This window comes from Ammospiza caudacuta, chromosome 28 (genome assembly GCF_027887145.1).
Source record: "Ammospiza caudacuta isolate bAmmCau1 chromosome 28, bAmmCau1.pri, whole genome shotgun sequence".
In the NCBI taxonomy this organism is placed as follows: domain Eukaryota; kingdom Metazoa; phylum Chordata; class Aves; order Passeriformes; family Passerellidae; genus Ammospiza; species Ammospiza caudacuta.
The window spans coordinates 5,907,429-5,932,903 of record NC_080620.1 but is presented as its reverse complement, the minus strand read 5'-3'; the positions used below and the strand labels follow the sequence as shown (position 1 = coordinate 5,932,903).

General features: G+C 56.7%; 3 protein-coding genes across 6 annotated transcripts in view; 2 read left to right on the top strand and 1 right to left on the bottom strand.

Moving 5' to 3' along the window:
* Nucleotides 1-110: 110 nt before the first annotated feature.
* On the bottom strand, nt 111-3,293 carry KXD1 (KxDL motif containing 1). 2 transcript variants are annotated; one of them, XM_058821300.1, is made up of 5 exons: nt 3,073-3,293; nt 2,698-2,798; nt 2,463-2,615; nt 2,037-2,083; nt 111-1,157 (listed from the first exon to the last, which is right to left on the bottom strand). In XM_058821300.1, exons 2-5 carry the CDS (start codon nt 2,790-2,792, stop codon nt 925-927), a joined length of 528 nt encoding a protein of 175 aa, XP_058677283.1. In that variant the 5' UTR covers nt 2,793-2,798; nt 3,073-3,293; the 3' UTR covers nt 111-924. The 2 variants fall into 2 exon arrangements, with proteins under 2 accessions (XP_058677283.1, XP_058677284.1); XM_058821301.1 differs by lacking the exon at nt 3,073-3,293 and adding an exon at nt 2,870-2,941 and having other exon boundaries at nt 2,698-2,771.
* A 342-nt stretch (nt 3,294-3,635) lies between these two features.
* Nucleotides 3,636-10,293, top strand: FKBP8 (FKBP prolyl isomerase 8). The gene is made up of 8 exons (XM_058821293.1): nt 3,636-4,055; nt 4,310-4,479; nt 4,738-4,826; nt 5,694-5,911; nt 5,984-6,156; nt 6,239-6,316; nt 8,488-8,625; nt 9,483-10,293. The coding sequence occupies exons 1-8, from the start codon at nt 3,791-3,793 to the stop codon at nt 9,567-9,569; spliced, it is 1,218 nt and encodes a 405-aa protein (XP_058677276.1). The 5' UTR covers nt 3,636-3,790; the 3' UTR covers nt 9,570-10,293.
* Nucleotides 10,294-11,350: 1,057 nt separating this feature from the next.
* ELL (elongation factor for RNA polymerase II) overlaps nt 11,351-25,475 on the top strand; it is a 52,402-nt gene continuing 38,277 nt past the window's right edge. For all 3 annotated transcript variants that reach the window (XR_009275762.1, XM_058821289.1, XM_058821288.1), the window contains exon 1: nt 11,351-11,508. Coding sequence is in view for 2 of the 3 variants with exons in the window: in XM_058821289.1 (XP_058677272.1) it covers nt 11,374-11,508 (135 nt within the window). In the remaining variant the exon portion in view is untranslated. The remainder of the gene's footprint in view (nt 11,509-25,475) is intronic.

Genomic DNA, 25,475 nt, shown 5'->3' with positions numbered 1-25,475 from the left:
TATCGCTGCCGGGGTGACACCGGCACCGCGGGACAGGGCACGGGAGCGTCCGCACGGAGCTGGGACCAGACCGACCCCCAAACCGGACCCTGACCCAGGGACCGGCTCCCAAACCGGACACTGACCCTGAGACCAACCCCCCAAACCGGACACTGACCCCGGGACCGGCCCCCAAACCGGACACTGACCCCACAGCCCTGGGACCGGCCCCACACTGACCCCATGGCCACAGGACTGGGGCCACACCGACGCCATGGACCCCAGAGCCATCCCCGTGCTGGTCCCACAGCTCCAGGGTCAGCCCCAGCAGCCATTCCTCCAGTCCCCCGTTCCCCTCTATCCCCTCGCAGGCCTTCAGGACCCCAAAGCCAAGCAGTTCCTCCATCGCACCACAGAAAGATCTGAAGAGCTCCAGTTGCTGGGAACCTGCCTGTGGAGCCACCGGCAGCTCCGTATGAGGGCTGAGTGTGAGAAGCAAAGGGAAACACGGCTCTGGCTCAGCCAGCAGGGAGAACTCAGCCAGCGCAAGTCCTTTAGCAGCAGGGACAGAGCTGGCGGGCACACAGAGCCTCAGAGACAACGTTTCTTACAAAACACAAACGTCTTCGCCCCCAAAACGGCTTTTCTGTGCCAAAAAATCTACACGGAGGGTGAAGTGTAGTGGCTCTCCTGAGCGCAGGAAGGAGGGAGGACAAGAGGCATTTCCAACCCAGGATTTACTGATTCCCCCTGAAGCCAGCCTGAAGGTGGCTTTACACCTTCCAGGCAGAAGGGCAGCCCCTTCCTCCTCCAACTGCTTCTCCCAGCCTTGGCTCCCCTCTTCCCAAGAGAGGAAAAAAAAAAAAAAAAAAAGCCCCAAAAAACCCCAAAAGAGCGACACACAGCTATAAATACAGGCTAGAAAGTTCCACAGGGGCTCCCGGTCTAGTCCAGGGTGGCCGTGTCCTCGTCTGTGAGACTCTGTCCGTTGAGGGCCGGGCCCTCGCAGTGGCCCTGCGATAAATCCTCAAACTCCTGGCTGGTGGTGGGGGAGATGAGGCCGGGGCTGCTGTCACAGGACTCCGTGCTCTGCTCCGAGGTAGCGATGGTGGTCGTGGTGCTCTTGGGGACGGGGTCAAAGTCGTCGTCGTCCTCCAGGATGGGCGACTCGTGGATGTCTGGGGGCAGGAGGGAGAGGTTGGCGGTGTGGGGAGAGGGATTGCATCAGTGTGGTTAAAAAATCCCTACAGGGTGTAAATTGGGGGTTGGTTGGGATTTCTTGCAATTTCTCAGGATGGGGGACTCGTGGATGTCTGAGGGAGAGATTAGCGGTGTGGGGAGAGGGATTCCCTGAGTGTGGTTGTAGCAGGGGTTAAAAAATCCCCAGCGAATCGCCGGGGTGTAAATTTGGGGTTGGTTGGAATTTCTTGCAAGGTTCCCCAGGATGGGGGACTCATGGATGATGTCTGAGAGGGAGAAGGAGGCAGAGTTGTGGTGAGAGGGATTCCCCGGTTGAGCTTGCAGCTTGTAGGGGTTAAAAAACCCCTACAGGGTGTAAATTGGGGGTTGGTTGGAATTTTTTCCAACTTCCAGCCCCCACTCTGGGATCCAGCCCCGCTCCCCGCGTCCCAAGGCCGCTCTTGCAAGTGGATTTAATGGGTTTAAGGAGTTTGCTGGGTTTTGGGGAAGCAGCCACAGGCCAGCATGGGGACTTGTGATTCCTGAGGGATCCCTCAGGAACAGAGAGTCTTCCCACAGGAGGAAAACTGAGTGTGGAGTGCCAGGACAAGGGGAATGGCTTCCCACTGCCAGAGGGTACGGATAGATGGGATATTGGGAAGGAATGAGCAGGAATTCCTCCCACAGGGTGCCCAGAGCAGCTGTGGCTGCCCCTGGATCCCTGGCAGTGCCCAAGCCAGGCTGGCCAGGGCTGGGAGCAGCCTGGGACACTGGGAGGTGTCCCTGCCATGGCAGGGGTGGCACTGGGTGGGATTTGAGGTCCCTGCAGCCCAAACCATGCCACGACTCTGCAGATCCGTGGGTCAGGAATCACTCACTGCTGAAAGCCTCCGGGTACTGCTTTGCCAACTTCCCTTTGAGCGTCCTGGGGAGGAGAGAGCAATCCCAGTCCGTGGGGAGCTCAGGGATCCAGGGCGGCCCCACAGCTCCCTGGGCAGTGCAAACCAACCCCAAAGCTGAGCATTCCCACCCCAAACCCCAGAACACCCCATCCCCAGCACACGGGGTGCTCCTGAGCCCCACATTTTGTGGTTTGTGACCACCCCGAGCAGCTCCCGCGGCAGCGGAGCCCACCCAGGGCGGGATCATGGAAACCCAAAGCTCCAACCTCCACCCGTCACATCTTATCCCTTCCCCACCAGATTTTCCTTCTCGCAGCCCCCCAAACTCCCAACTGTGCCCCACTCTGACACCCCGCCCGCCCCTCCCAGCCCCTCCCGGGCCCGTTCCCGCCCGTTCCCCACCGGATCCTGCGGAAGATGCTGTCCAGGTCCTTCTTCATCTCCACCAGGGTCCGGGTGTGGTGCAGGAAGCGCTCGCTCATCTGCTGCATGCGCACGCTCGACAGGTTGTTGAAGTTGAGCAGCATCTCGTTGGTCTTCTCAAAGCGATCCAACCTGCGCGGGGGAGACACCGGGAGCTCGGGAACGATCCCGGCGGGCTCCCGGTGCCGGTACCGGCTGTCCCCCCGGGACTCACATGTTTTTCTGGGCCAGGATGATGGCGTTCACGTCCTCGGCGTTGACCATGGCCAGCACCCTCCCGCAGAACACCTGCGAGGCCGAGGGCTCCATCGTGACCTGCGGGACCGCGGGGCGGCTCAGCCGGGGCACCGGAGCCCCTGCGCCGGTAACGGAGACCCTCCCCTTACCCTCCGTGATACCGGGACCCCCTCCGCCCTGCCGTGCGCCCGGTGCCGGGTACCCAGCCGCCGTGCCCCCCACACGCCGGTAACGGGGGGTCCCCCGGCCGCCCGCCGCCCCCGGTTCCGCCGCCAGCCCCGCGTTCCCTCGGGGTCACGGCCTGGGCCTGCAGCGGTGTCCCCGGGGCCTCCCCCCAGCAGCGCCCGCGCACCTGCGGGAGCCCGTCCCGCCGCTTCACATGACGGGAGCGGCGGCGGTACCGGGGGCGGCACCGGCGGCCGCTCCGCGCCGCTTCCGGGTGTGCGGTCACGTGGGGCGCGACCCCGCTGCGTCACGGCGCCGAGCCGGAAGTCCCGGAGAGCGGCCAGGTGAGAGGGGCGCGACCCCTGCGGGCATCACGGAGCCTCTCCGGTACCGGCGCCGAGCCCCCGGCCCCGCCGCCCGCAGCCCCAGGGCAGCCGCGCTGCTGGCGGCCCCTTTAAGGCGTCGGGGCCGCCGCGGGCGCGCGGCTGACGAGCGTGCTCCCCGCCCAATGGCGTCGCGCGGTGGGCGGGGACGGGCCAATAGGAGCGGGGGGGCGGGGCCAGCGCCCGCGCGTCCGCGGGCCAGGTGGGAGCGGCGGGGGGCGCGCGGCGGTCACGTGGGGCGGGCGGGGGGCGCGGGGCCGCCCCCCCCACGGTACCGGGCCGGGGCCGCGACCCCGACCCCGATCCCGCCGGACAGACCCCCCACCCCATCCCCATCCCCATCCCATCCCCCCGAGCCCAGCCCCTGCCCGCCAGGCCCCAGCCCTCCCCGGCGCTCCGCGGTCTCCGCTGTCCCGTTGCGCATCCCCGGCTCCCGGAGGGTCCCGCCGCTCTCCGGGTCTGTGCCGGTAAGAGCGGCCCCGATCCCCGCCCTCTGTCCCCGCTGCAGGTCGCTCCGCCGCCATGGCGTCCAGCGGGGAGGAACCGAGCGGCGGCTCCCCGGGCCGGGCGGGCACCGGCGCCGAGGCGGACGCGGCCCAGCTGGACACGGCGGAGGATTTCGAGGTGCTGGAGGAGGAAGGGGACGAAGACGAGGATGACCTGAGCGAGCTGCCCCCGCTGGAGGACGTGGGCCGGCCAACGGCGCCGCCGCGGGACGACGCGCACCCCTCGGTGCGGGGCGCGGGGGACGCGGCCGGGGAGCCCGAGGAGTGGCTCGATGTTCTGGGTGAGAGCTGAGGCCGCTCCGTGCCGGGGCCTCTCGGGCCTCCCCGGGCCTGCAGGAGCCGCACAAGGGTGGGGGCAGCCGGGCTTTCCCTCCCCGTTGGTCCCGATGTGCCTCCGGTGCCGGTGTGCCCCCGGTTTCTCTGTGCCCCGCGGTTCCGCTGTGCCCCCGGTTTCTCTGTGCCCCGCGGTTCCGCTGTGCCCCCGGTTTCTCCGTGCCCTCCGGTTCCGATGTGCCCCCGGTTTCTCCGTGCCCAGGGAATGGTTTGCTCAAGAAGAAGACGCTGGTGCCGGGCCAGGGTGTGGAGAGCCGTCCCCAGAAGGGCCAGGACGTGACAATCCGCCTGAAGGCCACGCTGGAGGATGGCACCGTGGTGGAGCAGGAGCCTGCCCTCACCTTCACGCTGGGGGACTGCGATGTCCTGCAGGTGGGCGCGGGCTGGGGGCTCACCTGGGAGCAGGACCTCGCCTCAGGGGCTGCAGGGAGGGTTGGGATCAGTGAGATCCTGTTTGTGGATCAAAGTGGCCCCTCTACCTTGCTCATGCTCTCTCCCCATGGTGATGGCTGAGTTAGAGGGGTTTGGAGCCACCTGGTTTTGTGGAGGATGTTCCTGCCCGTGGCAGGAGGTTGGAACTGGAGAACCCCTACAGTCCCTGCCATGGTGGTGCCGTGTTATCCCCTGCAGGCTCTGGACCTGTGTGTGCAGCTCCTGGAGATGGGCGAGACGGCTCTGATCGTGTCAGACGCCAAGTACTGCTACGGAGCTCAGGGCAGGTGAGCTGCAGCCCCCCAGGTGGGGCAGGGGGGTCCCACACAGGCCTGGGGCAGCTGTCCCCTGCTCATGTCCCCTGCTCACCTGGTGGCACCCCAGCTGTCCAACCTCTGCCTCCTTGTAGGGGTCTCTTGCTACTCACAGTGACCCCAAGATGTGTTAGAAAGTCTCTTTTCCCAGCCCAGGGCTTGAAGAAGGAGTCAGGGCTCTTCATTTCTTGCTCTCAAGGTTGTTTATTGTATCTTAGCTATAAAATTCTTTCTCCTGTCCTGCTGAGGTCTGTCCAGCAGGACAGTTCCATGCACTTTGCCTGCCCCTGGGGCAGTGTTATCTTTTTATACTAAAAATTACATGTACAATATTTACAATAACTTCCCAATACCTATCACCTATGTTAGACAGTGAGCTTCTACTCTAAACCAATCTGTAAGTGCCACCATCGCAGCAGAAGATGGAGGCCAAGAAGAAGAAGGAGAAAGGCTGGACACACCCAGTTCCCTCCATCTTGCCCCCTGAACCCTCAGTTTAAAAACCCCAAAATCTACTTTTCCACCCCGTGATAAATTCACTATCATTCCACTTAATTTGTTGTGGCTTGCAGATCTTCGTCTAAGATTGGTAACTTGCTCCACGGGTCATAATCAAACCCACGGGGGCATCTTGGGCTCTGTGCCAGGGTCTCTGAGCCCCCTGGCAGGGGTCTGGGCTGCTCAGGACAGCCAGAGGGATGCCCTGGCTCCTGACCGTGAGCAGGGTGTCCTATCTCGAGGGCAAATATCCACATCAGGGATTTCTGAGCTTGGGTTTCACGGTGCCAAACCCTCAGAGCAGCCCCTGGGGGGTGACAGCGGTGGCCTGGCTTTGTGCAGGAGCCCTGAGGTGCCCCCCAACGCGCCCCTCACGCTGGAGGTGGAGCTGCTGGCGGCTCGGGACGCCCCAGACCTGGAGCTGCTCACTGGCAAGGAGAAGATCCAGCTGGCCAACCGCAAGCGGGAGCGCGGCAACTTCTTCTACCAGCAGGCAGACTACGTGCTGGCCGTCAACTCGTACGACATCGCCCTCAGGATCCTGGGCTCCAGCTCCAAAGGTACCTGTCCCCGCCCAGAGAGGGTCCCCGGGCTCGTGGCCCTGCTGTGACCTGCCCTCGGTGGGTGTGCAGTGGATTTCAGCCCGGACGAGGAGGCCGAGCTGCTGGACCTGAAGGTGAAGTGTCTCAACAACCTGGCGGCCTCGCAGCTCAAGCTGGACCACTTCAAGGCAGCTCTCAAGTCCTGTAACCTGGTGCTGGAGCACCAGCCGGGGAACATCAAGGCTCTCTTCAGGAAGGGGAAGGTGAGGAGGGGTCCCATTCTCCGTGGTGTGGTGAGGGATGAAGAACAGACCCCACCCTGCTCCGTCCCCTGTCACCCTGCAGGTGCTGGCTCAGCAGGGAGAGTACAGAGAGGCCATTCCCATCCTGAAGGCAGCCCTGAAGCTGGAGCCTTCCAACAAGGTAGGCTGGAGGTGTGTGCTGCCCGTGCTCCCCCTGGGCTGGGGGTCTCCTCGCTGCTGCTGCTTCTCCCTTGTCCCTGCCCCTACAAACCTCAGTGTTCCCCTTGAGAGGCTGAGACTCCCTGGAGCTGCCCCCAGCTCCATGAAGAGAGGCTGGGAATAGCCCCCAGAGCCTGGGGAAGGGTGGGAATGGCCCCCAGAGCCTGGGGAAGGATGGGAATGGCCCCCAGAGCCTGGGGAATGAGGGAGAATAGCCCCCAGAGCCTGGGGAAGGATGGGAATAGGCCCCAGAGCCTGGGGAATGAGGGAGAATAGCCCCCAGAGCCTGGGGAATGTTTGGAATGGCCCCCAGAGCCTGGGGAATGTTTGGAATAGCCCCCAGAGCCTGGGGAATGTTTGGAATAGCCCCCAGAGCCTGGGGAATGTTTGGAATAGCCCCCAGAGCCTGGGGAAGGGTGGGAATAGCCCCCAGAGCCTGGGGAATGAGGGAGAATAGCCCCCAGAGCCTGGGGAAGGGTGGGAATAGCCCCCAGAACCTGGGGAAGATGGGAATAGCCCCCAGAGCCTGGGGAATGTTTGGAATAGCCCCCAGAGCCTGGGGAAGGATGCCCCACATGCAGTGTGGCTGGGCTGCTCTCCAGCCTTATCTCCACGCCGTGAGGTTCCCTGGTGACCTTTGGTCCTGCTGGTGGCAGGAGTCCCTGCCAGCCCATCTCCCTGCCGTGGGGAGGGTCCAGGCTGGCCCAGGTGCTTCGGGCAGTTTGTGCTGTGGCCGGGGGAAGTGGGGCAGAGCTGAGTCCCCACAAACTGGCTGGGCAGCCCCAGAGTGAATCACCAGGGGCTGGGAGCAGCCAGCCCTCGGTCCAGCGCCCGGGCAGGGCGAGCTCTGGGTCAGGAATTTCCTGTCAGTTAATGATCGGCTGCAGGGCTGGAGCCTGGGGAGAAATCAAAAAGCAGTGCCAGGAAATGACCCCAGCAGGAGCGAGACTGGCAGGAGACGGGGAGGTGTTGCCTGCACAGGGGTGTCCTGGGGGTCCAGATGGGCTTTAATCCTTGTGTGGATCTGCTGTGCCCATTTCTCACATGGGGGTTTCACCAGGATCTGTGCCATGATCCAGTCCCTGAAGGTCACGGGTGGCATGTGGCACAAGCAGGTGCTTGGTGGCCCCACAGCACCTTCAGGGCTGCTCTGAGCTCCCTTGGGAGGGTGAGCAGGACCCCAAACCCTCTGTTTGCCATCAAGGTCAGGGTGCAGAGGGAGCAGCGCAGGGAACATTCCCCTGGCACGTCCCTGGGCAGGGCGGCTGCTCCCATCCCCAGCAGCTCCGATGGAGCTTTTAATTGGAGAGGGCTGGAAAATCCGAGTGCCCGGCAGTGACGTGTCCAGTGAAACCACAAGAACAGCAAATTACTGCCCTCCCCAGCTGCTGCCCGGCTCCAGGGGCGGCCTGGGTGACTCAGGGGCCACCGGTGCTGAAAACACCCAGCAGTGCTGGGCCCCACCTGCCTCCCGCCAGGCTGTCACACGCGTCCCTCCTGTGACCCCTCTGGCACTGGTGCGACAGCCCTGGTGAGCTCTGAGCAGCAGCTCTGTCCTGCAGACACCCAGATTTTCGCGTTGGAGGCAGATTTCCCCAGCTGGCAGAGCTGTGTCGTGGGCACGTGTCCCCCAGCAGAGGGCACAGCGTGGCTGTGCCACCAGGGCCACCACGGCGTCCTTGTGCCACCCTGCCCTGCCCGGGGCTTCCTGCGGCTTTTGGGGAGCCTGTGGGCCCCACGCAGGGCTCAGAGCCTTTTCCTGCCCCGGCAGGGCAGGTGTGGGCACGCTGTGGGTCCTGCTGCAATCCCACTTGACACCAGGCTGAGTTTTAAGGCCGCTTTCCCAGACGGAAAGTGGGAGGGCTGGTGCACGTCTGTGCTCAAGGCAGACACTTTCCTGTCTCTATTAAAGGATAAAATCCCTTCCCTGGTGCCTGGCATCAGCTCTGGGCTCTGCTTGAGCAGCCAGAAAGGACAGAGGGGCATTGGCCCCACAGAGTGTCCCCATGGAGCTGGGATGTGGGGCAGGATGAGGCCTCGTCACCCCCTCGGCTGCACATTCCAGGGCTGTGGGTCCCCTCCCTGGCAGGCGGGGATGGTGCGGGGCCGAGCAGAGCTCGCTCTCCTCCCCAGACCATCCACGCCGAGCTCTCCAAGCTGGTGAAGAAGCACGCAGACCAGAGGAACGTGGAGACCGAGATGTACAGGAAGATGCTGGGGAACCCCAGCGCCGCCAGCACCCCCAGCAAGTGCAAAGACAAACTGCCCTGGGTAAGGAAGGCCTCTGGGATGGGGTGGGGACCCACAGGGGCTGTGGGAGTGTCCCCCAGGTGACCCACAGTGAGTGTGTCAGTGTCCCCTGGGTGAGACACAGCCCTCCATGGGACCCACAGGGGCTGGGTCAGTGTCCCCCAGCAGGGACACAGCCCCCCAAGGGACCCACAGGGCTGTGTCAGTGTCCCCCGGGTGGGACACAGCCCCCCAAGGGACCCACAGGGGCTGTGTCAGTGTCCCCCAGGGGACCCACAGGCGCTGTGTGAGTGTCCCCCAGGTGGGACACAGCCCTCCATGGGACCCACAGGCGCTGTGTGAGTGTCCCCCAGGTGGGACACAGCCCCCCAAGGGACCCACAGGGCTGTGTCAGTGTCTCCCAGGGGACCCACAGGCGCTGTGTGAGTGTCCCCCAGGTGGGACACAGCCCTCCATGGGACCCACAGGGCTGTGTGAGTGTCCCCCAGGAGGGACACAGCCCCCCAGGTGACCCACAGGGCTGTGTCAGTGTCCCCCAGGTCCCCAGCAGGGACCCAGCCCGTGCAGGACGCGTTCGGGCAGCGTGAGGATCCCGCTGGGAGCAGGGCCCGTGCTGCGGGAGCCGTGCCCAGAACACATCCCAGATAACAGATAGCAGGCTGTGCCCTGGCAGCGCGTGCCCGTGGATCCCAGCCATCCGTGCCAGCTGCACGCCCCGGACTTTGCTCCCGCTCCCGTCGGCAAGCGCTGTCAGCTGGCGGCACACGCTGTCCCGCAGGCGCTGCCTTTTCGGGATGCCCTGTCCGGCGGGGAGGGTGGCACGTGTCCCCTGCCACGGGCACGGCCCCTGACGTCCCTGCCCCTGCTCTGCCCCGCAGTCCATCCCCTGGAAGTGGCTCTTCGGCGCCACGGCCATCGCGCTGGGCGGCGTGGCCCTGTCCGTGGTCATCGCCGCCAGGAACTGAGGCTGGCACCGGGGCGGCCCCCGGGCACAGGGGCAGTGCCAGGGCCTGGCTCTCTGTGCCGAGGGGCTGCCCCCAGGCTGCGCCACCCCTTCCTTCCCGCGGGCTCGCAGCCCCACGGTTGCTTTCTGTGCCGGAGGTGCCGGATCTCTCTCCCGACGTTCCCCACATCCCTCCTGGCACGGGCGGGCGCCACCCGCGGGGTGGGCAGGGGGTGCTGGCAGAGCAGGGACCCCCGGGCAGCCTGCTGGCAGTCAGGGGCTCAGCCCCAGCCCTGAGGGTGTCACGGGCAGCAGGAGCTGCCTCTCCCCGGTACGGCCTGGCCGTGCCCATCCCTGCTGCCAGGACAGGGTGGCACGGAGGAGGAAGGTGTGGGGAGCGATGTGGATGTGCCCAGGGGGCAATGCAGCGACATTCCCTGATTCCTGGGGGCTGCCAGGGGCTCAGCCCTCCCGGAGGCACCCGCTGCCCTCCTCTGCACATCCCTGGAGCGTGCAATGTCCAAAGGAAGCCAAAGAAACCCGCGGTGGGAGGGATGGAGGAGGGAGCGCTGCAGACCCTCTGTCCAGGCTGTCTTCCCGTGGCTCCAAGCCCCTCGGGGGTCCCTCCCTGCTCTGCAGCCCCCCCAGCGCCTGCCCAGCCTCAGCTCTGCTCGTGGGGGGGTTGTAGCACTGTCCTTGCACCCCAAACTGACTGTGAACTTCCCAAATAAAGGACAATTCCTTCACTTTCCGGCCTGTTTATTGGCACACGTGGGGACACATAGAGTCTGGAGGGGGGACTGTGCTCAGGGGGGAGCCTGGCACCCCGAAATCGGCCCTGGAACCTTTGGGCTCTGCCTGGGGCTCAGGGGGTCCATGACTGGGGAGCTGCGGGGTTGGGGGGTTCATTCCCGGAGGATTCACACCTGGGGGAGTACAGGGGGTGCCCACCACGGAGTGCCATGCCCAGGAGCCTCATGCCCAAGGGGGTCTGGAGGGCTCACACCTAGGGGCTCACACCTGGGGATCCAGAGGGTTCACACCTGGGGGGGCTCACACCTGGGGATCCAGAGGGTTCACACCTGGGGGGGCTCACACCTGGGGATCCAGAGGGTTCATACCTGGGGGGCTCACACCTGGGGATTTCACACCTGGGGATCCAGAGGGTTCATGCCTGGGGGGGCTCACACCTGGGGATTTCATACCTGGGGATCCAGAGGGTTCATGCCTGGGGGGGCTCACACCTGGGGATCCAGAGGGTTCATACCTGGGGGGCTCACACCTGGGGATTTCACACCTGGGGATCCAGAGGGTTCATGCCTGGGGGGGCTCACACCTGGGGATTTCATACCTGGGGATCCAGAGGGTTCATGCCTGGGGGGGCTCACACCTGGGGATTTCACACCTGGGGCCCAGAGGGTTCACGCCTCGGGGCTCACACCCGGTAATTGATGCCAAGGGGTTTCAGGGCGTTCCCACCCGGAGGGTTCATTCATTCCCGGGGGTTCACACCGGGGGTTCCCCACCCGCCGCCCCCTCCCCACGCTCCCGCAGCGCTCCCCGGCTGCGCCAGACCACCCTCCCCAGCATGCCCCGCGCCCTTATTTACATATCCCCGCCTCCTCCTCCCCACGGACCAATCCGGCGCGGCGCCCGGCATCAGCCAGCCAATCGGCGCGCTCGCTGCCCACCTCCTCGCCCCAGCAACAGGCGCCCCGCGTGGGCGTGGCCGGCGGAGAGGCGCATCATGAATAATTCATAAGGAGGGGCGTGGCGGCGGCAGGCGGCCCCGGCGGCCCAGGCGCGGAGGGGGAGACGGTCCCAAGATGGCGGCGCTGCAGGCGGAGCGCGGGTACGGGCTGTCCTGTGGCCGCCTCGGCCGCGGCACCCGCGTCTCCGTCTTCCACGTCAAGCTCACGGAGAGCGCCCTGCGCGCCTTCGAGAGCTACCAGGCCTGTAAGGTACGGGGCTGGCGGGCGAGGGGCGGCGGGCACGGCCCCGCCGAGGGCGAGCGGGCGGCCGCCACGAGGCCCCCGGACGGAGCCCTGCGGGCGGCACCGGCGGGGATGTGAGGGGAGGTGAGAGGGGGGAGCTCCTCGTGGCGTGGCTGTGTGGCCCGGGGCGGGGGGACTCCCTGGTGGGGGCTGAGGGCGTGCGGAGGCTCCCGCCCCCCCCCCCCCGCCCCGTCCGTGAGTGACCGGGGAACCGGGAATGGCGGGGGGGGGCGATCCCGGTGCCAGGTGCCTGCGGGACACCGGAGAGACCCCGCGGTGCCGCTCGCGGTAACGCCCCGGAGCACCCCGGTGTGTTCCTCATCCCCGGCGGTGTTTGCGGGGTCCCCCCGGGCCCCCCGGTGAGTGACCGGGGAGGGGTCGCGATCCTCCGCCGAGTGCCCGCGGGGCACCGGGAGCTGTCGGTGCCTCCCCTTCCCCGCCCCGGTGATTGCCGGGGGCACCCCCGTGTGCCGCCGCCCCGGTGGGTGAGCGGGGACCCCCGGGGGGTGACCGGGGCCCCGCGGTGCCGGTGCGGGGCTGGGCGCTCGGTGCCCCCGGGAGGTGACGAGGAGCTGCCGTCAGTCCCCGTGAGTGTCTGGGGAGGGGGGCCCAGGGACGTCGGTGCCCCCCCCGTTTCCCCGGTGAACGTGACGTGGGTTTGCAAAGCCGGGGGAGGGGGGGGGGGGCGGCGGGTCCGTCCCCGGTGCTGCCATCCCGGGCTGGGGGGTCCCCCCATCTCTGCCCCCTCCCCGGTGCTCCCGGTTGTTCGTCCCCCGCCGGTCGGTGCTCCCCTCCCGGCAGCGGGGGGAGGCACGTTCAGACTGTATTTTGAAATTTCCAGATTGTCTTTTCCGTGCCGTTTCCTTGAAATGCGTCCAGAGAGCTTATTAGTCATGTAAATAGAGAATAATGGCAAAAGCTCGGCAGCTGGTGTTGGGATGGACCGGAGAGGGGTTCAAAACTGTCATTTTTTACTGTAATTTTATTTTTATTGTATTTTTTCTTTCCGCCTCCGATCCTGCGAGGAGCATTTCTGTCTCCTCACCTTGCTGGGGGAAGCTGGGAGCCTAAACCCGTTTGTCATTAGGAGCGTCCTGCCTGCCAGCTTCTGTAGGATAAACCATATGTTGTCACAACACTATTTTTAATTTAGGGTGTTGGTTACATCACATCACTGAATTGGGCAATCTCTGTATGAGGACGAAGGTAATGACTGTACCAGGGTTTATCAACTTATATTTTAATGAGTGTTTATCAGCATTATGAGAAGTCAGGAGGAATAAGTGACTTGGGTAGACTGAATTATTAGCTTTTTTTCTCTCTGAAAAACGAAACAAATAATCCAAATAATTCTTTCCTATATATTGGGAAAGCCTTTTATTTTGGGTGAGGGAGAGTAGGAAGACTACAGGCAGCTGCGTTAAATATTTTGGGAAGCTATTCCGAGTCCATGTCACACATGAATAGTGGTGTTTATTTTCTAAATGAAGTCTGGGCTCAGGATTGTTTGGTGGCCAACGGCCACTAATGAACTTTGCTTCCTTCACCGCCACCCAAAAGAGAAATAGTCAGAGGCTCCTGGTGATTAACTGGGCAGGAAGGGATAAGGGCAGAAGAGCTGCTTGTTTGTGTAGTGAATAACGCAACAATTAGTGGGCTATTAAACACATATGCTCGTTCTGCATGGGTTCTATAAACAGTTTCCCCGGCTTGGGGAAGGTCTGGGCTTCCTCGGAAGCTGCGGGCCCTGCCCTGCCAGGAGCCACCCCCAGCACACCTTTGCAGCTTCTGTTTGTCCACTCCAGCTCCGCTTTCATTTGGGGCTGCGGCGGCTCCATGGAAAAAATTCGCTCAGGCTCCTCGCGCCGGGCTCGGTTTGAAACGCGGTGGAACCGACGGCAGCGTTGTGTAATGTGGATAATGGCCTGGAATCCAATCCTGCTCTTTGTGTTACCTGGAGCCCAGCGTGTGCAGTCTGACCTGTTTGGGGCACCGGGGGAGCACGTCCGTGCCGTTCCTGCGACGGGGCTCTGTCCCTCTGCCAGCGCGGGCAGGGAAATGTCTTCAGTGCCTTGCTTGAGTTTGTTCTTGGGCTAATAATAATGTATTGGGATTACATAATCCAAAAATGATCACCCAGCCGGGCGAGCTGCCTTGTGTTTGGAGTGTCCCTGATGCCAGAGCAGTTGCAGGCTTGGTGTGGAGCTGCACCATGTGTGGATCAGGCAGCAGGGCTGTGGAGAAACAGATATTTGTCTTGTTGGGCCTCTGCTGAGCTGTGCTCTTGCGCTTCTGCTGAGTTGTCTGCGTCCTAGGGAAGAAAATGGTCAGGGATCCAAATTCTGGAGAGGGTTTGGAGCAGCCTGGTCTAGTGGAAGGTGTCCCTGCTCATGGAAGGGTTTAAAACAGGTTGAGCTTTAAGGTCCCTCCCAGCCCAAACCATTCTGTGATTCTGAGATACTGATCCCCAACTCTCCTGTTCCAGCAAGCTGCTCCTGTGTCAGGGGCAGAGGATGAGGAGCTCCAGCTCACAGGGCTGCTGGCTTCTGGTCCTGGGAAGGGTTTCTTTGGTAGCTCACCTGAAAGAAATAGGAGCCTTAAAAAGAGAATTAGCACTGGCTTCACAGGGGACACAGTGAGATGTCACCCAGCTGCTCCTTGTGAAACTTGCTGCCCCTGAAACTGTTTCCCCACAGTTGTGAAACTGAGAGCTCTGGCTGCTGAGCGCAGAGGGCCGAGCAGTGGGAAGCGTGTCCCGAGTTGGTTTGTCCACTGCTGAAACGGAGCCAGTCTGGTGTGCTCACCTAAAACAGCTCTGGCTTCTGCAGGGAGCGTAATTCCAGAGCAGCCTGCAGTTTGCTGCCTTCCTTTTGGGGTGTGTGCTTGGTTAGGCATTGCCACTCCCCCCAAAAAGGCAGGGCATGGCCAAGGCCAGCTTGGATGGGGCTTGGAGCAATCTCATCTGGTGGAAAGTGTTCCTGCCATGGCAAGGGGATGGAGCTGGGTGGTCTTCAAGGTCCTTCTGACCCAAACCTTTCTGGGATTAGATGATTCCATGACTTCTCCCATCACTTCTTGTGTGGCCCCAACTTTGTTCCTGCCCCTGTCAAGGTACAAGGGAACTCGTCGTGCCTGTGCCTTGCTTTCCTCTTTCATTCCTGTCCTTGGTGAGGAGATATTTTACCATCCTCACCTAATTCCCTTAGTTACCATCCATCCTGTATTTTCCACATCTGTTTTTTTAGCAGCATCCTGGGTAAGCCCCATCTTCCTGCCTGATTCAGATGCCACATGGCAGACCTGAGTGTCCCTTGGCAGTGGCTCTGCCTCCCTTGCACTGAAGGTGCTGATGGCACACAAATGGTGTTAGGGCTGTTCCTGGAACCCTTACCTGGGAATTTCCCAACTTCCACGTATTTCTGTAAACCTCTCTCTGTGGCTGAGGGGTGGTTCTTTGGTTGCAGGCAACGTGATGTGATTGTACACCTTTCCCTGTCATTTTGTGTTGACCTAACAATGGCTGGGCTCTGCTCCTGGTCCTGCCTTCCTGGTGGTTTTAGGAGGGTTTTAAGAACCCTTTAAAGAAGGTTGCAGCATCCTTTGGTGCTGGAGCTGAGCAGCACGTCCTGCTCCCACTGTCCCTCTCTGCCCCTGCTACCCCAGAGCGTTTTGAACTGCAGCCACCGGTTGATTCACTGGTGAACTTTGGCAGATGCACAAATATTTAGTGGGGACTAAGCTGAGATAACCAAAGCACGTTGTCCCTGTGCTCCCCCAGCTGAATTTTGGGACTGTGGTCTCATAGATGTGGCTCCCCAAATCCTCTTCCCCATGCTGCCCTAAAACCAACCGTGAGAGAAGCAATCCCTTGGAAATGAGGGTTAACCCGACCCCTGGGAGCTGCTATTTATTGAAATAACTTTCCAGCCCTGGCTTTTGGAGCAGGTTGTGGAGATTCCTTCATCTTGCTGTGTTCAAAGCACGAAACACAAAATGAAGGCTGTGCTGTCATTACAGGGTCTTTAGGGTAATGCGTATTCATGCTGACTTGAGAATTGAAAGCTGCTCGCAGGTGTCAGGAGGAGAGGAACAATCCGCCTTTCCTATCAAAATTCATTGAATTATCTCAGAGCTTTCTGCATCATTCCTCCTTGCCCGTAACCTGTTTTTTCCTGTCCTATTAATTCACTGATGCTGTAGTCCGTCAAAATTGAGGCTCTTACGACATCGGGAGCATGAGTCGGTGACATGACTGAGTGAATCACAGGAGCCTGGAGAGGAAGCTCATGGCACACGTACGGCTCATCAGCAGAAATGGGACAGGATCTGCAGAACACCCTGCGCTGCTCAGCCCCTGCTCGGTGTTCTTCTTCACGCTGACCTGAATGTGGCACCTCCCATGGCAAGCAGGGGGACAAAGAGACGCTGAACATTGTGCACGAGCAGTGTTTTGGCCCGTGGCAGTTTCCTTTCCATTATTTTCTCTCAGCCGTATAGCATTTGGATCTGCTCAAATTATAGATTCATCTCTGTAGTTTTCAAACGGCATTGGAAGGAATTGTCTGTAATTTACATCTGAAGTGACGTACAGTTGCTATGGGATTTGGTGGCAAATTATAAACCCATTATGCTTTTTTTTTTGATACTGGTGGTAGCAGACTAAAGAACTAGGTCTAATTGGTGATGTGCCAAAGGAAAATAGAAAGTTTGTGACAGAATCCTTGTGACTGATGGGGCTTGCTTTTTTTTTTTTTTTTTTTTTTTTATTTAGTCAAATGTGATCTGCTTTTTATCAGCAAAGCATACCCTACCATTAATTGGAGAGGTTGAATTTGAATTAATAATTTTTGCTCTCTGGCAATGCAGGGGGAAGCAAGCTAGAAGATTAACCCTTTATGTTATTTGTATGGGGCTAGGTTGTTCTTTTTTTAATTCAAGGGGGTATTTCATCAGTTGGCAGATGGATGTCGTGATGGTGTTCCTTACAAAATTAAACCCTTTCTCTTTTTCAGCATATTCTAATTTCTTACTCAAACAGCAGAAAGAAAAGCTTTATAATATCTTTTTAACTTCCATCTGAAGCATAGAGGTCTCTTCAGAACAGTGTGTCTCCCAAGGACCCTGGAGTGGCTGCTGCTGGTCAGCTCCGAGTGATCCTCCAGCATCGGGGCTTTTCTGAGCCCTGTGAAGCGCTCTGTCCTGCTCGGTTGGGTTTGTCCTGGTGCCGCTTGGCACATGCTGGCGGCTGTTGAAACAGTTCCCTTGCTGGTGCTGGCTCTGCTGGGGCAGCAGCAGCGCCTTTATCTGCCCAGGGAGGGAGGGGAGCCTTTGTGGAGGGAGCGTTTGAGGTCTCCTGGGTAAATGGCCGTGTTATCTCCCGAACGATTTGCACGTTTCAGACCATTTAAACTCCGCCTGTAACTTGTGAGCAGAAACTCGTGAAGCGTCTCCAAATCCCTGGTGTTTGTGCATGTTGAAAAATGGGAAGGGACAGACTGCATGCGTCACTCCCGTACTAATTTGTGCCAGCTAATCCATGGGAGAAGAATACATTTTGGCTGACTTGGTGCTTTTGCTGCTAATGCACAGGAGAACGCGTTTGAATGGATGGAGTGGCTGCACGGGGTTAGGTAGACTTTGAAGGGATGCCCTGTGTCTGGGATCCTGTGCTGGGCACCCTCATTTGCTGTAATATCCCGGATTTGTTTGGGTTTTTGGGAAAGGAGAAGTTGGGAGGGAGGGGAAAGCTCACCCAGCATCACAACATCAGGAAGGCTGGGATAGAGTTACCTCTGAATAATTAAGGTTAATGCTGTTTCTGGAGGAGCCATTATCTGCAGTGAACTCAATGCTCATGAAAAGACATGCTGATAAAACCTGAACTGTGCTAATATTTCATCCAGGGTGGATACAGAGGAGGCATCACCAAAACTGGGCTTTGGTGTTCAACGTGCCTTAGCTTGACCTAGATGAATTATCCAGGAAAGGAGGTTGGATTTGCTGATAAGAGTTTTCTGGAGTAGCTCATGTGTTGCTTAGGAACATCCCATGTACATAAGGCAACTTCTGCACACGCTGGTAATCTGGCACTGCCTTCTGACTGGGGATTTTGGTGGGTTTGGGGTTTTTTTCCAAGCATTTATATATTAAAGAGCATGCTAAACCTCTCAGTTTGCTGAGTGCTGTGTGTATCCGTGCTGCACTGGGAGAGCAGACTTCCCAAAATCCAATCCTTTCTGCATTACAGTCTAGAGAAAACACAGCTCCGTGCACTTGGTCTCTCCTTTCTTTACATTGGACTAGTGCCTTTTTCTAATTTAAAGAAACCAGCATTTGTTAAACTCAAAAACAGGTCAGCACTGGTGAGCAGGGCTTAACTGAGCTGTCCCCCTCCACCCACCCGGAGTCTTCCCTGCTCTGGTCCAGGGTTAACCCTCTGCTCTCCCTTTTATGCAGGAGAGATCACTTCAGTGCAGATTTTTGTGGAAAGCTGAGCTGTTTCTCCTTTTGGGCTCCATCCTGTGCTGTTGGGTTTAATGGCAGACGCAGACTTTGTCCTTGAGGTTGGTGTCCACACGTGATGCAGCTCAGCAGGTACCACAAAACTTCCTGAGAGCAACCAATTGCCTCAGTCTCTGTAGTATTTAGATTTCATCAGCACAAACATCCTCTTGGCTACTTGGCTCTGTGTTTTGAGCATGTATGAGTTCAGCCATGCTTTGATAAGAGCAGCCATGTGGCAGCCGGGGCAGGTTCATGTGGGATCAGTGATGGGGAGGCAGGAGCAGGTCTGGAGGAGCTGGGGCTGCCCCAGCCCTGCAGGTGTCCCAGGCCAGCTTGGAGCAACCTGGGATAGTGGAAGGTGTCCCTGCTCCTGGAATAAACTGAATTTAGTGATTTTTTCTCTAACCCAAACCACTCTTGAGTCTATGATTCGATATGAAGTTTAAGCTGATTGTTGTTACTTAGCAAGAGCAGATGTGTGTTACTTAAAATCCTAACAAAAATCCCAGCAGGACGGAAGAAACTCCGGCTCAATCCATATCACTGTGCCCACAGGATCCATATTTTCTACAACTGAGGTGGAAGAACTAATTTAATCTTCCTTCTATATTCCTCCCCACTGAGGCCCATTCTGCGATGGGCTGCAATCAGTGTGTTATGTGCCAGTTGTGGTTATTTGAATCATATTTCCACATTTCAGTGTCTAGACTTTATGTTTGTGTGAGTTTTGTTGTACCTTTCCAGCTCCGGCGCTGATTTCAGTTGGTTTTGGCTCCTGGTTTCTATGAGAAACTCAAACGGGCTGTGTTTCTGCCTTCCCCAGTCCCCAGAAAAGAAGGCAACAAGGGAATGGGTAAAACTTGGTTTTATAAGCTCCTTTGCCACCAATTTTTTGTGTCTTTTGAGAAAATCTGTGTGTGGATGAGCTGGGCTCTGCCATTTGGTGAGCGACAGGTGAGAGCAAGGACAAACCACTGATGGCTGCAGATAAATCTCTGCTTCTTGCACTGAGAGGAATCTGCTGTGAAAAAAGGGATGAGCTTGATGTGAAAAAAGTAAAAAACAACTTTATAATCCACAGAAGGAGAGCATTTATTGAAAATTAAGCAGCTTTTTACTTGCCTGCGTACACTGGGCTTCGTTTTTTGCCAGCACTGGTGGATGTTGAGGATGATGGATGTGGCTGTGTTAGCTTAGTGAATAGGAGGGTTGGTCTGTTTGTGATGCTCAGAGAAGTTGATAATGGCACCAGACCTGGATAACACAGACCTCACTGTGACCAGGAGGTAGAGCTGGCTTCAGAATTGCTCACAGTAATACTGACTTGTGCAAAAACTGTGTGGAACCCTGAGCCAGGGCTGTTTTCTGTGCTCCCGGTATATAATAAAGTGTATTATGGCTAAATCGGTGAAAGGAAATAATATTCCCAACTCCTTGTTAACCTGTAAAGCTTGCTGCCATCAAACGTGAAAGGCTTAAGTGCAGCTGAGTGGCAAGAAAAATGAGAGTTTTTCACAGGGGATGCAGAGAATAAAAGCAGTGGTTCCAGGTTCCCTCTGCTCCCCGGTGTTTGAGGTGCCCCAGGGTTATGCCAGAGCCGAGGCTTCACCTCCTCCAGGGATCTGAGTGTCAATTCTTCCATTCCTTCCCCATGCGGCGTTCAGTGGATGCTTTTTGGAGCCCGGCATGGGCGGAGTAGCGAGGAAGCGAATTTTCCACCCCGCCTGGGCTTGGGCAAGCGGAAATGGAGCCTTGGACGCCGTATAAGGCCGGCGAGGCGGCCCTGGCTGGGCTCACCTTGCGCCGAGTGCTGGGTTAGGGAGCAGCCCTCGCTCCCAGGGAGGCTTGCAGAGCCTTTGAAGCGCTCCCTGTGCGTCTGCCACTTGCCCAGGGACGGTGTGGCCGCCCTGCTTGGGTGACAGCAGCTCATTAATTTAACTGCCTGACTTTGTGGGGCTCCAACGGAGGCGGAAATTCGTGATTCAGAGCGAAACTGCTGTAAAGTGACGGAGCTGGGAAGGTCGGAGCCTCTTGTCACGGGGTGTCTGCATTTCCTTCAGATCCTGCTGACTGCAGGCAGTGCTGAGCAGGACTTTGCTCCGAAAGCAGAGTTCCTGTGGCGTTAAAATAGATTTTTGAAAAGCCTGGCAGCACCTGTTCCCCCTGCCAGGGATGTTGAGCCCTCAGAGCTGCCGGAGCCCCAATGGTGACCTCTGCTTCTGCTTCTCGCAGAATTAAGAACAACTTCTGCTCCCATAAATAGTCCCTTAAGAAGTGCGTAGGAGCTCTGCGACCAATTTCTTTTGAAAAGTGCTTTCAGCGACACCCGTGGCTGTGACCTTGCTCCTGTTGCCACCCCGTGTCCTTGCAGGGCAGCTGTGTTTTGATGGCAGCCTGGTGGTCCTGGCCACCAGCTCTGCTTCCTTCTCTCATTTAATCACCCCTCAAAAGAACCTTTGGTTATCTGAGTGTTTTGTGGGAAGCTGCTGCTGCTGCTTGTCCTGCTGCAAATCCCAAACGCTCCCTGCCTCGTTCAGGGCTTCATTCCCTAATGCCCCTGAGGTGGCTAAGCGTCTGAAAGCTCCCGTGTTCCTGCACATGTCACAGCTGCCAATCCCTGGTTTTATTCCAGAAATAAAGGGTGGTTTTCCACAGGAGCATTGTCACAAACCAGTTCTCCCAGCCTGGAGTCCTGGAGCTGGTGGAGAGTCCCAAACGCCCAGCTCTGCTCAGGAAGCGGCTTCGTGTTTAATCTTTGCAAATGTGGAAATGGGAAGAGGGAGGCAGTAATGGATAAAGTAAAACATATTTAACCTTTAGGGACGTGAATGGGATATCTTGGATGTGTTTGGAACGGGCACCGGGGTTGACGTGGAACGTGGTGGTGATTAAAACCAACAGCAAACATTTTTCTGCTCGTGAATTACGAACTTTGTTCTTACTGCATTAAAATCTAGAGCACTTGGGGGTTTCTTAACGTGAAGGGGGAGAAGAAACAGATTTATTACCTGGAAGGTTTGATGTTATAGTTCCAGGCATGTTTCCACAACCTTCCTGCAAGCATTTGGAGCTGTACCTAATGTGGGTGCTGCCTGCATCGGGCTGCAAGTTTGAGCTCTCTCATACAATTAAAGCCATTTAACTGCATCTAAAGACCTTTTACTTGTCATTAAGACTAAATTTACTGACGCTGACAGCAGGAAGAAACACATTTACCCTAACTCAGATGGGCTAAGAGAGCAAAACGTTCCAGCTAACTATGACTTGCCTGGATTGTTAAATTTAGACCAAAAATTCTGGTCAGACAATTAAGTGCCGGCTCAGTGGCCACACCACTTCTTTTGCATGTGTGAATTGGCTGAGCTGCCTCTGTCAGGCAAGAGAGATTCTGTCTGAATGTCTGAATTCTCTGAGGACTGTTGGGCTCAGGCCTGGGGAGGCTTTTCGTGGCACTGTGGTCGCTCCCTGTTTGGTCAGCAGCCCTGGTATGTTTTTCCTCTTCTTATCTGAAAATTTTTCATGTTTATTTTTGGAATTCGTTGTAACCTGAACTTTCTCAGGTGTCCTTGCGGAGAGCAAAGAAACATCTGACTTATTTTTTAGGCAGATTTTTGCCAGTTGAGAAGAGTGTGTTCTTTCTTTTACTGTTTGTGGCTTTATTTTTGGAGCAGGTTTGTTGCTGACCAGCCTGGCAGTGCAAATACAGAGGTAGCTGAAACAGTGCAGGTTCTGTGCTTCTTGCTGAAGCTAAGGCAGCACCTAATTTAACTTCTTCAGGCAACTGCCTTCGCTCTTCTCCTGGAGAAAGCATCCCTGGAAGCTGGAGGAGGCTGTTAGCAGAGGGTATGTAACACAAGGTTCTATCGTGGCAGGAAATCTAGAGAGGTTCTCTTGCTCAGTGTGCTCAGCTGGATTTTTCTTGGGCAGCTTCCCTCAGTGATAGGAAAAAAACCTGGAATATTTGAGTGCTTTGTTGCTTTGTCCCCTGTGGAGATGGCAGGAATTTGGGTGACACCCCTGCTGAATTCCCAATGTCTGTCAGGTTGTGTTCCCTCTGTCCTGGCTGGTGTTGGAGCGCCTCTGTTTGCCTGGAGGCCAAAAGAATCTGTGTCTGAGCATCTTGATTTGACTTTTGGGGTTGCTCTGGCTCGTGGGGTGCTGCTGGTGGGGTTTCTCTGGGATTCCTTCAGGATCCAGCCTCTGACCCTGCTGTATCTCAGCCTCCACCAGCAGCACTGTGAGGAACATCTGAAGATCATCTCCAGCAGAACTTTCTCAGACTAGTAATTACTGTTCCCTCCGAGTGTCAATAGGATATAGCTGGGCACAGGGAGCACAGAACTGGCCCAGGCTTGTTTTCCTGGGCTCAGCAGTGTGAGGCGAGATCTGCTCCGGGATGGTTGGACGGGTTCGTCAATCTGATCTCTCAATTGTCTTTCTATATTTTCGTCTTGCAAGAAAAGGAGTAAAGCCCTGTGGAAGATAAGAATCGTTCTGATGTTTCAGCAGCTCATTTAAGCCACCTTATGAGCACATAGGCAAGTGAATCAGCCCTGGTGTCTTAATATGTCCTAAAATAAATGAGACTTTCGTAAGCAAGTTCGGTGGGTTTGAACTGCTGTATTTTCATTAAAAGATTGCGGTGGAGAACACGCTCTTTAAAATTCAGCCTCGGGGTTGTGTTGTTCATTAACTGATAGTCACTCCTGTTTACCTTGTGATAAGTCCCACGTTAAGAATGGCCAGCAGTGCTGATGCCGTCACAGTTGCCCTTCAGAGAGAATTGCTCTTTTTTTTTATGGCTCGCTTTCCTGACAGGTGGGAGTTTTTTTGGAGCTCGGATAAACGCAAACAGCCACGGCGTACCTCTCCTAATCGTGGAAAACCACTTGTTTGGTTTGTTTTTTTTTTTTCTGTCCCCCTGTTCTTAGCAGCTTGGTAACGCTGTTGTCGGTCCAAAGGTCATTTAAAAATCTGACATGTCAGCCCAGCAACATAGTGCTCCTTAATGAGGCTTAAAAGCAGCGTGGAGCTGCCTGGTGGAAGTAAATTTGGAGCTGCAGAACAGAGGGAGACATGTGAACAGCTTACAGGGATGGGATCACCTGGCTTTCCTCTCAGCAGCCCTCCCTCCCCGCATCTCTCCTGGTACTCGCAGTTCTCTTGCATAAAGGGGTTTAATTTTTCCTCTTGTTATTCAAATGAGCCCAGGTGTGTGACAGCGCATTTGTGTTCTCAGAAGAAAAGCAACGAAAATACCTCCTGAAATCCAGGCACGATGTTTTTAAAATGATTCTCTCCCGTGTTTGAGGTTTTCTCTCCTCCTCATCCTGGCCTCCTGCTGCCCCTTTGAGGAGGTGCTGGGCCACTCTGACTTCATCCCCAGCTGGCTGGAGCCCTGCTGTCCCTGCTGCTCCCCGGGATGTCACTGAAGCCAAGCTTGTACCTCCCTGTGACGCTCCCTCAGCCCTTTGAATGTCTGAAGGCTTTTCCTCTAATCCTGTTCCCCAGCACTACTGGAATTTCAGCACCTTCAGCCTCGCCTCAGTCTTTTCAGCTCTTTGACTGTTCTCCAGTGAAAACTAGGTCAGAAACAACCGTCAGCTTCTGATATTTCACTGTTCCTGTTTTATAAGTTGTAACCCAGTGTTGCTGTGTTTAATCTCTCGCTTTAATTTTCACGTATTAAGTGTCTCAGCTTGCTGTGTGAGCAGCCTGACACAGTAAAACTGCTCCCAATAACATCTTGGCTGGAACAGCCATGTTACCTTGATTGGGGCTGAAAAGGTGAATTACCTTTTTTTGTTACACACAATGCTGCAGATGCCAAACTGGCAGATTTGTCCACCAGCTCTCTCTTAAGTGTACATTTGCTGGCAATTTTGGAGCTGTACTTAGCCAGCTTCTCTTTGTGCCTGTGTGGCTTTTTAACCTGATGGGTGAAAGAAAACAGCTTAAAAACAATAATAATTATTGGAAACCCTGAGGTTGCCCAAGAACACAGCAATGCAGGTATATTGGAAGGCGTTTAAGAGATTTATTTTTAGCTGAGTTGTAGCTGACTGGACCCATTCAGCTTTTTTACAAAACTATTCTTGGAATGGTGCTTGAGCTGAGGTGCCTCAGTGTTCAGTGCAATCCACCTGGTGTAATTCAAGAGTATCCCTCTCCCTTTCTCTGAGGCAGACTTGGAGCCAGCCAGTGCTGGAATCCTTGGGCATTCCAGCATCAGTGGGATTTAAATGAATCCTTACTTTTCGGCCTAACTTAAAGGTTGTGGTTTGAAAATTATGCCTGAGCTGTTGTCTCTGAAAAGTTTTTTCCAAGTTGTTTATGAAGCTCTTTTTAATTTTCTTCCTTTGTGTGTCTCCTGCTGCTCTGTGGTTGTTTTCAGGAATCCCCATCCAGGCACAGGGTGGGATTGTTGGGGTGTCTGTGCAGGGCCAGGAGCTGCACTTTGATATTCCTTGTTGGGAATCCCTTCCAGCTCAGGGAGTTCAGTGATTCCCTGATTTTCCTAGGATTTGAGGATCCCTGGTTTGCAGGTACCAGACTGATGCAGCTCTTTCCATCTGGGAAACATGACCTGTGTTGGACAGGTGGGTGTGCAGTTTGTTCCAGGACTGAAATGTTTTATTTAAGGAACAAATCCCAGCCCTCAGTGTGGCACTGGAGTCTCTTCCCATCACTTGTGTGGCCCTCAGCCTGGCATGGAGGAGCTTGGGTGCCTCAGTCAGTTCTGGGAGCTTTATTTATCCCTGGTGGGGATGAGGGGGAGTTGAGATGTGCTATCGTGACACACTTCTGTCTTAATTTGGGAAGCATTTTCTCCTGGCACTTGGGCGTTTTGTGCAGTGCAGAAAGCAAAATACTGGTAGTAGCTACATTTGATACAGCTGGGCCTGGAAAGGCTTTTAATTATTTTACCCTCTGAGCCCCAAAACTGCATTGCTTCAGAAAGGCTCAAATCAGGGAAAAGTGCCATCTCCAGGAGGGACAGCAGCGAGCCAAGTGATTTGTGTGATGGAAATTTGTTTTTCTTGTAATTTCCACAAGGTTTCTGGGGCTGTTGCAGAGGTGGCCACATCTCCAGCACCCTGAAATCAGCAAACTTCCCTCTGCTGCCAGAGACAGCACAGAAGGCTTCATTCGAGGTGTCGTGTTCCACAGGAATGACTCTTAAAACATGAATCTGAAAGCATCTAACCCCCCTGAATTCTTGGCTCACAACAAGTGAATCCTCCAGGGAAAACCAGCACTGCTGTCACCTTTAGCAGAGTTGGGGATTTTGGATGATTCAGTTTCCTTTGCCAGTTTTGTTGCTGTGGTGTTGTTGTTTTCCCCTCTGTGCTTTCCCAGTTTAACAGGATCATCTGATAACTCCAATAAAACACTGCAAAAACAAGCAGTGTTGCATGCAAGAGATGATT

Excerpts from the sequence above, each read along its gene's own strand:
- KXD1 (XM_058821300.1), bottom strand. The coding sequence starts at position 2,792 with ATGGAGCCCTCGGCCTCGCAGGTGTTCTGCGGGAGGGTGCTGGCCATG. Across the intron at positions 2,616-2,697 it reads ATCCTGGCCCAGAAAAACAT|GTTGGATCGCTTTGAGAAGA; the intron begins GTGAGTCCCGGG and ends TCCCCCGCGCAG. Across the intron at positions 2,084-2,462 it reads AGCATCTTCCGCAGGATCCG|GACGCTCAAAGGGAAGTTGG; the intron begins GTGGGGAACGGG and ends TCTCCTCCCCAG.
- FKBP8 (XM_058821293.1), top strand. The coding sequence starts at position 3,791 with ATGGCGTCCAGCGGGGAGGAACCGAGCGGCGGCTCCCCGGGCCGGGCG. Across the intron at positions 4,056-4,309 it reads GGAGTGGCTCGATGTTCTGG|GGAATGGTTTGCTCAAGAAG; the intron begins GTGAGAGCTGAG and ends CTCCGTGCCCAG. Across the intron at positions 4,480-4,737 it reads GGGACTGCGATGTCCTGCAG|GCTCTGGACCTGTGTGTGCA; the intron begins GTGGGCGCGGGC and ends TATCCCCTGCAG.